Source organism: Serinus canaria (assembly GCF_022539315.1).
Source record: "Serinus canaria isolate serCan28SL12 chromosome 7 unlocalized genomic scaffold, serCan2020 HiC_scaffold_29, whole genome shotgun sequence".
Taxonomy (NCBI): Eukaryota; Metazoa; Chordata; class Aves; order Passeriformes; family Fringillidae; genus Serinus; species Serinus canaria.
In genome coordinates this window covers 1,461,659-1,475,034 of record NW_026108147.1, presented here as the reverse complement: position 1 = coordinate 1,475,034, position 13,376 = coordinate 1,461,659, and the positions used below count along the sequence as shown (strand labels likewise).

The following is a 13,376-nucleotide window of genomic DNA, read 5'->3' as shown; positions in this document are numbered from 1 at the left end:
CTTTGAACTTTGAGTCAGAGTTCTGAGTTGGACACAGACAAGCAAATCCAGCTGCTGAATCCTGAGCTTTGGCTTCTGTCAGCTGTGGGTGAGGCACAGAGTTCCACATGGCATTACACAAGATTTCTGTTCTGTTCACATGTGCTTGCTCATTAGCAGTTAGGTCAGGTAAAATTCTGAGTTTTCAGACTGTCCTTTGCTAGCAGAGATGAGAAACTCATTCAGATCTTATCTGTACTTTTGTCAAAAAGCTTCATGGGGTTTTTTTTTCAGTCTGATGTTAATTTTTAATGACACCATTTTCACTTGCTGGTGAACAAGATCTTTTGCAGGCATACTGGCTGTTTCATCAATAGAAGATAATGTTGAGAATAATTTCTGTAGTTATCTGAGATTGAACAAATGATAAAACAGGCAAGAAAGATTAAGGGATAATGTGAAGAGCAGGTGCTGGCTAGTTCTGATTGAGCTTTTCTTTGGCAGAGTTGTGAGGAGGTGACTCTGTATTTCTCTGTTGTGTGCATTTCTCAGCAGAGCTGGTAGTTTCTCATACTAGAGAGTTGTAGCATTTATGTAGAAATCTGAGAACAAATACAACCTCATCCTCAGGACAAGTGTTTTAAAAAATTAACAAAAGGAAGAGCACAATATTCAAACAGTTTTTCTCCTGATAGTTTTTTAGAATACTCCTGAACGTTCCTTCATGTTATCCATTCTCTGTATTTATAAAAACCAACAGCAGAGCAGAATGTTCAAGTTTTGAGCTTGTCTTGGTCTGAACAGCCAGGTGTCTGCTAAGGAGGGCAGGAGCCTCCCTTGAAATGGAAAATGTAAACCCCCTCCCTCTGAATTATTGTAATTTTGAAATTAAGGGGCTCTCAGGCAAAGATGTGGGAGTAGGAATAACACTTCTTTACTAGGAAAATGAAAAATACAAATGCAATAGTACACAAAAGAAAACAAAGCACTGACAGAGCAGGAGCTGACCCTGTGTGTCAGGGTGGTGGCACAGCCCCATCCCAGGGGGGCTCAGGGTGGTGGCACAGCCCCATCCCAGGGGGGCTCAGGGTGGTGGCACAGTCCCATCCCAGGGGGGCACAGGGTGGTGGCACAGTCCCATCCCAGGGGGGCTCAGGGTGGTGGCACAGTCCCATCCCAGGGGGGCTCAGGGTGGTGGCACAGCCCATCCCAGGTGGCTCAGGGTGGTGGCACAGTCCCATCCCAGGGGGCTCAGCCCTCCTGCAGTGCCAGCTGTGGCTCTGCTGGAGCAGGGATCCTGCACAAGGGGGGAGTTTTCCTCTGCAGCCCCAGGGCTGCTGGAGATGGGCCTGCTCTCCCTCTGGGAATGCAGGGCAGCAGAAAGCTGCTCCTCTGGGAATGCAGGGGGCAAAGGCTGCTGGGCTGTTCCCAGGGCAGATTGGATCCAGGGAGGAATGCTTGGCTCCTCCCCTGGGCACAGCATCTCCCCATGGGATGGTGGGATTTGATCAGCCCTGCAGGGACACTCAGTGGCCATGGACAGCAGAGATCTCCTGGAGGGAGGATGGGTGTGGGAGAGATAAAGAAAACTGCCCAAAGAACAGCAGAGAACTGCCCCAGCTCTGACAGATGGGGACAGAACACACAGCCCCACTAACATCTTTCAACCTAAGACAGAGCCCCAGTGTGCATTGTCCTTGTGACCCAGCTCCCACTGGATGTTTTGGTCCAGATTTGGTTTGGGTTCCCATTTCACGTGTTTCCCCAGCAATTGAACAGGTCCTGCCATGGGTCATGCTGCTCCTGATTGTGCCAGGGAAGGAACAGCAAAGTGCCACAAAGCAGGCCGTGTTTCTCTTGGAGAAAAGTGTGTTTTCTGGATGAATAATTTCATGTGCACAGGCATGATGAGCCACTGAGTGACTGCCAGGCTTGGTGCAGAGCAGCAGGCTGAGCTGATTGCTTCTAACAGGAATTCTTTATGCAGAGAGAAACTCCTGGAGCTAATGCTGATAGTTTTGATTTCAGAGCAGTCCATCAGCATCCATTACAGCTCTAGTTTCCTTTATTTAATGCAAAATATTATTGTTTGCAAAGAAAATGGGAAATATGACAACTTTATAAAACAGATTGCTGTTTTACCTGCTGAACTGGCTTCACCTGTGAGTTCAGTTTAGTGGATTTAACTGGCTTTGTGTCACAGATAAATCAGTCTACATGATGTGGGGCCTGACTTGGCATATTTTAAAAAGAATGCTAATCTGTTTATTTAAAGCCCAAGCCTCCAAACAGAGTCACTGTGCAAGCTCCTAACAACAGCATTCCTTGTTAAAGTTGAGGTGGAAAAGAAAAATCTCAGCCTAAAAATGGCAGGGGTGCAAGAGATTTTATTGGGGCTCTTCAGTTTTAGAGCAGGAGAAGCCCATTAAAAACCTTGATATTGATGCTGTAATCCCAGAGATTTTATCTTTTATTTTTCATATTTTACTCCTATATCTCACTAGTTCTTATTGATTACAGGTGTGGCCTGTCAAGATCAGGCCTGCCTCCAGTCTTCAGCAGGGGGGATCACTGGGGGACAAGATCACCCTCTACAATCACCCTCTGCAGCCACCACTGGATTTCCTCTCCCCTTTCTGCTGCCCTCTGCAGTCAAGAGTGTCAGACCAACCCTGTACCCACCCAAACCTGCAGTCAGGCTGTGGTGCCTGCTCTCAGGGCACTGTGGGAATTGCAGGTGTCCTGATCTTTTGGAGTGGATGGAATGCTGTGAGCCCTGCTGCTGAGCATCCTGGTCCCTCCTGGAATACTGACTTTGAACTCAGTGTCAGCTGGGCTGTGTGGAAGTGGGTGTTAGGTGTTTCTACACTTGAAAACACAGTACCCTTTAGACAAGAAATACATATGTATTTTTCATTTCTCCTAAGGGAATACTGGATTCTTTCTTTCAACTCTTAGCCACAGATACACAGTTTCTAGTTGAAGAAGCAGGATTTTCATGTTATGGGGTTTTTTCCTCCCACAACCTCCCCAGCTGATTCCTTTTCCACTTATTAATTGGGTATTCTGTCTGTCCTCAGTTGAGGGAGGGATGTGGGATAGCAAATTAATTATGTGGGGTTGAGCTGTGATTCAGGGCCATGTTTCTTGGACTGCTAAGCCTGTTTTGATGAGCATGAAAATCCAGAAACACCTAGCAGAGATTGTTTCCATCCTCTGGAGTAGATTTCCAGTGTGCAGAGGAGAGCAGTGGCTGTATCAGGAGTTTCCTCTTGCTGGGTTAGTGGTGGAGCTGTAAGAAATGGGAGCCAGGATTGACTTTTGGCTGTCCATTCTTTATGCTGGACAGGCAGGACTGACATGGAGCTTTGGCTTTTCTGAGCCTTTTCAGTCCTCCATGCTTTTAAAAATTAATTTAGGATGATGATGGGGGTCTTTGATAGAGCATTTTTTGTCTTTTCATCAGCTTTGCTCATGGAATTAGTTTTAAGTGGGCAGTAGTTTGAGTGGGGCAAATGTCAGGAATTGCAGTCATGGAGGTGGCTGTGGGACAGTAATGCAACAAAAATAAGTGGATTAAACCCTTAATACCACTAGCAGAAGGAGATTTGTGTGTCCAGCTGCCTGTGAAGCCAAACAGTTTGTTAGGTGCATATGCAAAAAAGGATTGGATTAAAAAACAAAAAAAAAAAAACGAAATGGGAGGAGGTTTTGTGACTTCAGCTCTGGTCAGTGCCACCTTGCAGGGATCTGTGCTGAGCAACCCCAGCAATGGCCCAGCAGAAAGGGAAACAGCTGAATGGAATTCAGCAGGGTATTAAGGGTGAGGCTCTGCAAGCATGAAAACAAGCAGAGAACTGAGGCATGAGGACTGATCTTAGCAGAACAGAGAGAAAAAGGGAAGTCAACCCAACACAGACGTGAAAGTAACCCCAGTGATGGGGTGGCACCCTGAAAAGTGGGATTAGGAAATAGTCCAGGTGTGGTTGAAAGCAGTGGTGGCTGCAAACTTGGCATCTGCTCCTGGAGCAAATCAACCTGAGCTGTTGACTTTGGAGCTCAGCAGCAGAGAGAGGAGGAGCTGCTGGGTGTGTGACCACATCCAAGGCTGGCTGTTTGTGATTTACAGGATTTGCTGCAAGGATGGTCGATTTGGGAGTCAAGGCAACTGCTCACTGTTTGAAAATACATTTTTTTTCTGTATTTCACTGATTTGTTTAGCATTTAAATACATTAGTTATTGCACATTGTACTATCCCTTTCACGCTTCTTTTTTAAGCCTGCTTGATATTGTGTTTAGGTGGTACCTCCTAAAAATTCAGGTATAATGTAGAATATTTCACATGAGCAACGAAAATGCTTGTTTGGTGAAGTCATTGAAAATTATTTCTTTTTTTTCAATTACCTACTAAAAAGGAGAACATTCTTTCAAAGTCAGTGAGAGTTCACATGCTGAATCATAAAGATCCATTTTGAGCCCCCCTTGTACTCTATGACAATAGAAGAGCTACAAACTTCATTTTATTTTCTTCATTACTTGTTATGTCCCCTTTAGAACCATTTCTTTATTATAGTCTATCATGTAAATATTATTTGGACTACTTTTAGAGTACACAGTACTATAAAACTCCAATTACTTACTTTGACAATGGTTATGCTAGTTATTAATATGCACTTTAAAGCTGAGTTCTGCCTGTTGAGTCACTCTGTGGTTTGGTGGTGTTTGTTAAAAATTACATGGTTTGCTAAAAATTATATGTAAATCATACAGCATAGAAATGAATTTTAAAAATTCCTTTTCTCAAGAGCATTAGGCAGTGCAGGCTCCATAGGAGGTTTTTGGTGGCCAGTGTCTTTCATGATTGCTTGTTAAAGAGTTCCTTACAATGTAGAAAGACATTTCAACAAGGAGGAGCATTGTTTGGGGTGGATGTGCCAGATTCTTTAGGCTCTGCACTCAGAATCACAGAACAACCACTGGGGTGAGAAAGGACAGTGTGTTCTGAGGAGGAGGAGGAGGAGGAGGTGATACTGGACTCATGTTCCCCAAACATCATAACCCATTTCCCAGCCAGACAACATTCCCTTTCCTTTATCTGCCAGTTTAGAGTTTCTGTGAGCTGCAATAGGCCTTTGTGGTAATGGGTTTACCCTGAGAAATGTGGATATAAATAAATTTAAATACTGGATGTGGGAGTGTGAGGCTTTCTCAGTGGTAGTGTAGACCCACCTTCATGCTCCATACCAGGTGCATGGCTCTGCTTCAGGAAAGGTTGTAAAAAGAAGAATAAAGAAAGGCTTGTATAAACAATTTAGTATTTCTGAGGGAGACTCTTTTCCGTAGCTGTGTGGTACATTTTTATTAATAGGCTGTAATGTACCTTTCATCATCATTCAGATGTAACTGAGGGAGGCTTTTAGAGCACAGCAGTGACATTTCCACAATCCTGACAACAGTTAATCTTTGTCCTGGGCTTAGCAGGCAATGTTTTCACACCATTGTACTCTGCAGTTGTCCTGCTGTGGTTTTACCCATCTTTTCAGCAGCTCTCCAGCCTCTGTTGGAGGGATGTCAAATGCTCTGAGTGTGTTCATGTTGAGAAGTTGTTGGTGTGCTGTGAAAATGCCCAATTTAAGGTACTGCTATGAGTTTTTCTCTGGAGGGAGCCTGATTTCTCCATTGCCTCTGTAGGTGATCTCCACATCTTGTCTGTGAGGTTCCCTCTCACTTCTCCATGCTCAGGAAGGCACATTGTGTAGCTGTTCTGGGCATTTTTCATGGGCTTGTTTTGCCCTGAATACAGGAGCCCATGAGTTGATGGGGTGGAGGCAAAGTCAGCTCGGGCAGATCTCTCACAGGACCCTGCAGATACCTGGGTCCTCATTTTGCCATTGCAGATTTGCATTTGCCATCCAAGTGCATGTTGTGTTTCCTTGTCCACACGACTCCTCACATGTGCATGGGGGTTTGTAAACAAAAAATGGAATTGGCAGAATGATGAGAACCAAGCAAATTCCTGCCATGTCTCAGTGTGTTTGCCCTGACTTCCCATCTGGGCTGGAATCCATAAGGCAGTGGGAGAGCTTCCCACGTGACTGTGTTTTATGTACCCAAGCATTCTTTGGTCTCTCACCCTTAGCTGTGGAAGTAAAGTGTCTGATTCTGCTTGCCAGAACCCCCCTGATTGCTGCTGGAGTCATTGGTGGCCTCTTCATCATCGTCATCATGGGCCTGACGTTCGCTGTGTACGTGCGGCGCAAGAGCATCAAGAAGAAGAGAGCGCTGCGGAGGTTCCTGGAGACTGAGGTGAGCCTGGGCTGCTCCTCACAGCTCACAGCCTGTCTGGCAGCTTTTCAGGGCTGCTCTGCTTTCATATTAGTCATGTTCAGGTGCTCCCTTGGCTGTAGAAATCCTTCTGCTTACCTGTGCAGGCTAACCTGGTTAAGGATGCTGGTTTTGTGCACGAGTACGGATTCGTGGGTTCTGCAGACCAGGAGAGTGTCCCACCAGATTTCTCAACTCCCATCCTGCTCTCCACTGAACTCCTATCCCATTCATCAGTACATTTAGCAGTTCTCATGCTTAGCTGTTGCAGGCTTTCATTCTGGCCATATTTAGGTTGACTTTTAAGTTCCTTCAGCAAGCTCTGGCACAAGCTTCATGCTTAAAGGCAGATGTTGTAACTGAATGTTGTTCCCTGTGCCTACAATGCTTTTATATTCCAGATTTTGTCAAAATCTGGACCACAGATTTTGTAGTTTCAGTGCAGATTTTGTCAAAGCCTGTAATAATGATCAATAATAATAATGTATTTTATTAAGCCAAGATACTTCACAGAGTTTAACCAACTGAAGTCCCCAGTTCTACTGGCAAAAGCAGGTAGCAGAGTGCTGTGATGGCTCCATCCTGCTCTTTGAAGTGTCCCTAGGGAAGGGGGCAATCCAGGAAGTACATTTAAATATAACATTAAATGTATATCTGTCACCAACTGCAGTGGGGATACTGCAATCTCCTCAGTCCAATATTTGAGACACTTTGCAAATGATGGTGTTTTAAAATTAGGGTGCCCCTTTGTGAGATGATAAAGCTTGGAAATGCTGTTAGCTAGTGACTCTTTGATAAGGCATTATTAACAGCGCTGTTTCTCTTCTCTTCCAAAGGTTTTGCTCCCACTCAGCTCCTCTGTAGAGCCTGGGAGTAAATGATTTCTGCATCCCCAGTCTGTTTGCACAAGTATCTTCATGTTTGGCTAGAAGTTGTGTGGCTTGTTGAGCCCTGTTCAGCTGTATAGAAAGCTTAACAATACTCAGTGCCTTTAAATAAATACATTTTGCCACTGTATCAGCCCATACTTGATCATAAATTATTTTAAGCAGGTTCTTCTCCTTGCATTGGCTTTGAAGCCCAGATTTCGTTTTTCATTTGGTCAGATAAAAGCTGTGGCTGGCAATAGTCCTGAGGGACCAGGGCCTCCTACTGAACATGTGGGGAAGCTGCTGTCTTGGCTGAGAAACTGAAGATTAAATCAGAGCATCCTGAAATAAACACACGAGCAATTAGCTGTAGTTGAAGTCTCCCTTTCTAACTGGAGGCTGGAACAGGACTTACTCTTTCTGTAGATCATTCTCCATCAAACCCTACAAGCCTGGTTTAGACCCCCCCAACACATCCCCACCTCTCCCTGCCATTCCTGTGTTGGTGGCACAGAACCTCTCTGCATCCTTCACAAACTGAAAATACACAAGTGTGCTGCCAGTTTCTAATTTTCTTTTATAGTAACCTTTTTTTCATGGTAAAAATACTGAACATCTAAAGTGGGAAGAAGAAAAGAGAAATCACTCAACTTGTTGCTGGTTGGTTTTATCTTTTCTTACCCATTAATTGCCAGGTACTGCTATTTTTACCTGAACAAAACTAATTAGTTTGGTCAACTAATTAAGTAGTTCATGGTGCCCAAAGAGCTGTAGAAGTAGATCTCAAACTGCAGAGCATGGTGCATTTAGCCTTGTGAACAGGCAGCTTTGAAGTGCTGCATTGTTTTCAAACCAATTGGAGTAGGAGAAGCTCTGAATTATTTTCCTCATCCTGTAAAGTAACAAAATGTTTTTCATGTGTTGTATTGAGTATTGTGCTCTACGTTTATTTTTAATTTATTTTTAAAGAAACATTGTTTTTGTGGCAGAGATGGTATGAGATCTAAGAGCATTTTTAACTGAATGTGCCATTGTGGCTCATTTACAAAGCTTCTTGGGACATCTTGAGCAAATTGTTTAATTGCAGTAAATTAGTGGCTGTTATAAATTAGTTGTCTGCTCTAAGGTGTTTTCTCCCTAAAGCTGTCTTGCTGTGTGGTAAAACAGAAGTTCAGAAAAACCAGCCCTTCCTCAAAACAGAATAAGAATGTGATGAGCCGTTTAGTCCAGGCCATTAAAAAGAAATATGGCCAACTTAAAAGACACTAAAATGGGCAAAAATAGGATGTGGTACACTGATAATAAATGCTGTATTTCTGTCATGTAGAAAATATTTATACTGCCTCCATTATCAGAAGTCCTTGGATGTGTTACTCTGACACCAATTCAATTTGCAGTCCATAATTCCATCAAGCAGTTTCTGGTGGAAATGACTGCACTGGGGTGGGGACTTGCTTTATCAGGTCCCTTGGTTTCGTGGCATTGCTCGCTCGCTTTTGAAGATGAAAAATCTTCAAAATGAAGATGCCCTCCAAGAGCTGGAAGGGCAGGTGTAAATAAATCACCACTGTCTTACCTCCCAGTATTTCCTTGGGTTGGTTGCTCCCAGTCCAAACTGGTGATGGGTGTCCATGCTGAGCAGTGCTGGGTTTTCCTTGCAGCTGGTGGAACCCCTGACCCCGAGCGGCACGGCGCCCAACCAAGCCCAGCTCCGCATCCTGAAGGAGACAGAGCTGAAGAGAGTCAAGGTCCTGGGCTCTGGTGCCTTTGGAACTGTGTACAAGGTGAGGGCCTTCCCCACACAGCCCTGAGTGCCCTCTTTCACCTCTGGAGCAGGCAGCCTGTCCCAAGCCCTGCAGAGGAAGGGCACTGGCATTGTGTGAGGAGCTCATTATTGTGTTAGCAGGGAATGTCCCAACAAAGGGATGATGCATCTGACTCCGTGTTCTCAGAAGGATAATTTATTACTTTATTATTCTATATTGTATCAAATAATACTGTACTATACTAAAGAATACAGAAATTATATTTATTCAATGCTAAAAAGATAATAATGATGACTCCTGACTCTCTCCAGAGTCCTGACACAGCCTGGCCCTGATTGGCCAAAGAGTGAAAACAACTCCCAGCAGAATGCAATTCACGTGTGGGTAAACAACCTCCAAACACATTCCACATAAGCACAACATGAGAGTTTGCTGATAGCTTCAAATCTGAGCATCAGAATCCAGACAGAAAATACAAATTTTTCTTGAATTAGATCCAAACCAGTATCAGGATTTTATCTGTCACTAGAAAATGTGTATCGTGGCCACGCTGCCATTGCTTTTGAGAAACCCTGCTGTGGACAAGAAAATGAAGGATGTTCACTGATAGAAAATGTTTCATTTTATATCAGAGTTTAATTTTGATGTAAGAAGTGCTTTTACAGAATTTTATTTTATAATTTTGTGTATTCTCCATTCTGAGTCCCATAACTGATCTGCGTAACGTGACAGAATGTGTCAAAAAGAACTGTAACTGTCAACTCTGAATCAAGTTTTTCTGACTGTTGTCTTATTAGTCTTCTTTTTTTCTTTTTCTAGGGGATCTGGGTCCCTGAGGGAGAAACAGTAAAGATTCCTGTGGCCATTAAGATCCTTAATGAGACCACTGGCCCAAAAGCCAACGTGGAATTCATGGATGTAAGTAAGACACGAGCAGTATTTTTGGGTTTTGGCAGGGCTGGTGTCCTTCTGTAGCCCACAGAGGTTTTAAAGACAAATTCCTGCCAGTTTTCTTTCTTTATATTTAATTGGACACAGCACCTGGCAGGGCTGGGTTTTCCACTGCACCTGCCCCAAGATACTTGGAGTTTTCTAATAATTTTTCTGTCAGTATTAGACAAAAACTCCTCTGTCTCATGGGCCAGAGATTGTGTCTTTCTGTGGCAGAAAAGCCATGGAAGAGAGAGGAGGAGTTGCAGGGGGTGATCTTAGCATGCCTGCAGGTCTGTGTTGGTGTAGCACTCCCAGGAACTGAAATTGAGCTCAGTTTTCCCCCACCTTGGTGTTCCAAGACTCTGGGAGCTGGCAGCAGCAGCAAAGCAGAACAGGGAGAAGGGGAAAAATTAAAATATGATGGATTTAAAAGCCCTTTTGCTTTTCTAATCTGAAATACCACGGATGAGAGGTCAAGATGGTAATTTCCATGAATTTTCTATGGTCACAGAGGCTTTGCACTCAGTTTTCAGCTCTGTGTCAAGATCAAGGCTTACTGACACCGTGGCTCTTTATGTCTTATTCAGTGACAATTTTTTGACAAGTCATAGAAATTTGCACTCTTTTTGTAGGTCCCTCTTGTGAGCTTTAAAAGTGCATGTGACTTTTAAGTCTTGCTGATCTGTTCAGTGTGTAGGCCCAATTTGTTAGCATAATTGAGACTGTGAGCCACAAGGAGAAGGTACTCCCACCATTATTTAGTCTATTCTTCCACCTAGAAGTGAACAGAAATGTGCAGCTATGGATTTAAATGGATTTATTTATAAATAAATAAATGCTGCAGTTGGAAAGCACAGCAAACAGCCTTTGAGGCTGAAATCATGTCCTTAAAAACCCTGTCATGGAGAAACAGACAGTTGGTGAGGGCCTTTCCTCAAAGCTTGGTGTTTCCAGGTAGCAATCCTGTGAGCTGGGGTTGTGTCCAGGATTTTGATCCACTTACAAGTTTAATCCATCCTCCCTGAGTTTAAATGCTCCATTATCTGTTAGAATACAATTAGAGGCTGCAAGCAGGAGTCAGCATCCAGAGAGTTCCTTGGGACTCCCTGAGCTCATTGAGATGAAGACAGCTTGACTGATGCTGGTCAGCTGATATTGGGCCAGGAGCTAATAATAGAAGGCAGTGCTGCTTAGCTAGGTGAGAAAGTTAACTTGGGAAAAATTAAACTGAAGGCTTTGGGATTTATGGGTGGAAATAAATTTCCCATTCTCATTTGTTTCCTGGTAAGAGAGCTTCAGAGGCAGTTGGTTTCTTTTATGGTTTTATAATTAAGATCTAGAGGCTTCCTGGCTTGGCCTGTGCTGGCTGCAGTTGCTGCTGGCTGCAGTGGCAGCACTTGGAGTGTGGGAGGACATTTGTCACATCAAGTGCAGAGGTGGTAAGTGACAGTGACCTCCACCAGACATGTAGCAAGGAAATTAAAGCTGCATGTAGGGGACTGACACCCACATCTTTTATTTATGTCTGGCCTAATGAACTAAATGAATAAATCACTCAGATGTGCTGCAGAAACAGCTTTTTCTAAATTGTCTGCCTGTCTCACAGTAAAGACAAGCCCTCAGCTTGAGGATATCAATATCAAACTTATCTTCTGTTCAGAGGATTGCAGACAAAAAAAAATCATGTAGCTGACTAGAGAATTCTTTCTCCCCATGGAGATATGGATAAGCCTGGATGCTTTCTTTGTTTTCTCCAATATGTCTAGATGGGAAGTCCAGCCAGCTAGTCAGGTGAGGAAGGTGAGAGAAGACTCCTGTGATTGTAGGAGTTCTGGATATAACCCTGTGATTGTAGAGTTCCGGACATGACTCCTGTGATTGTAGAGCTCCTTTTGTGCCCCTGCCCCTCGTTCCCACTGGTGCACACTGTGAGTATGAGCAGAGACTCTTAGAGGGGAGCTCTCCCTGTCAGTCCCAGGCACAGGAGCTCACTGGGATGGCAATTCCAATTTCCAGTTTGTCCAGAGGTGCCAGCAGTCCAGCTGTCCTTGAGAATGCTGCATGCCATGCACAGGCCCCCAGAGTGCTCAGCCTCTGCAGAAGCTGGGAATCTGATCTCTGAGGAAGGTTAACTGCTTTTATTCATCTGAAGATTAACTGTTTCAAGGCTTCATTTCTGTTATTTCCATCTGAAGCACGAATTTTTCTTTCAATGGTGGCTTCAGTAATTTTCCCCTCTGTGGTGTTTGAGGGTAAGGTGTGTTGTGTGTGTGTGTGTGTGTGTGTGTGTGTGTGTGTGTGTGTGCAGGAGGGATTTATTTTCCATATGCAGGAGCATTTAGCTGTGTGGTGAAAGTACAGACACAGAAAAGATGAGGTACAAGCACAGTTTTACTTTGTTTGAGGGCATTTTATGGCAGGAACATTGAGATGCAGGAGGTCAGGAAAAGAGATTTTTCAGACTTTGTGCTTACTTAACTCTTGACCAGGTGAATATCTTCATCTGCCTTAAGAGGAGCAGTAACATTTCCTCTGGGCTTGCCCAAAGTAGGGAAGCAGCTCTGTGGTGCTCCCCTTGAACAGGGAGATGTGTGTGTACTAATGAATAAGGGCATGAGCTGAAGAGAGTTGTGCCCTGAGCCACTCTGGGTGGAAATAAATGTTCACCATGGCATTATCACCTTGCTGTGTGTGGTATTGTTCACAAGAGTCCCAGGATGAGGGAAGAGATGAGAATCTGGACTCCATGTTCAGAAGGCTGATTTATTATTTTATTATATATATTATATTAAAACTATACAAAGAACAGAAGGAAGGATTTCAGCAGAAGGCTGGCTAAGGATAGAAAAGGAATGAATAACAAAGGTTTGTGTCTGGACAGCTGGGCTGGGATTGGCCATTGATCAGAAACAACCACAGAGACCAATCCCAGCCCCACCTGTGCATCCCACAGCAGCAGGTAAGAATTGTTTGCAGTTTGTTCCTGAGGCCTCTCAGCTCCTCAGGAGGGAAAAATCCCAAGGAAAGGATTTTTCATAAAACATGTCAGTGACAGCTGAGCCCCCTGGTTTGCAAACTGCATGGTCAGAGAAACAAACCCAGCACCAAAGGCTGTTCCTCAGCAGCCACCATGCTGGCTGATGTTTGAGTTCTGTTTCCAGCTGTAATTGTTGGCAGTACCATGCCCAAGCAGGAAAGAGGGAGTTAAATACCATCTTATAAGATGTGCTGCAGGTGTACTCAGAGCACTCTTTGTTCTCAGCCTCAAGAACTGGGGTTTTTTCCCCATCCTGGAAGGTCAGAATGAAAATTGTGCTTTAGCTGGAGTTACTCTTCAGAAAGAGCAGCCAAATTAAAGATATTTCAAACATGACTGCAGAGTGTGGATAGATCAGGAAACAGTTGGAGGTGAGATTTCCAAATTGCACTTGCACCACCCCAGCCCCCTTTTGGCAGAGCTCTGCTGACAGAAGCCAGTGATAGTTTTGGTGATTGCTCACTGCA

General features: G+C 44.1%; 1 protein-coding gene across 2 annotated transcripts in view; it reads left to right on the top strand.

Moving 5' to 3' along the window:
• Positions 1–13,376, top strand: part of ERBB4 (erb-b2 receptor tyrosine kinase 4) — a 455,036-nt gene that overhangs the window by 386,918 nt on the left and 54,742 nt on the right. For both annotated transcript variants that reach the window (XM_018911785.3, XM_050987615.1), the window contains exons 17-19: positions 6,154–6,286; positions 8,835–8,957; positions 9,759–9,857. In XM_018911785.3, coding sequence (XP_018767330.2) covers positions 6,154–6,286; positions 8,835–8,957; positions 9,759–9,857 — 355 coding nt within the window. The remainder of the gene's footprint in view (positions 1–6,153; positions 6,287–8,834; positions 8,958–9,758; positions 9,858–13,376) is intronic.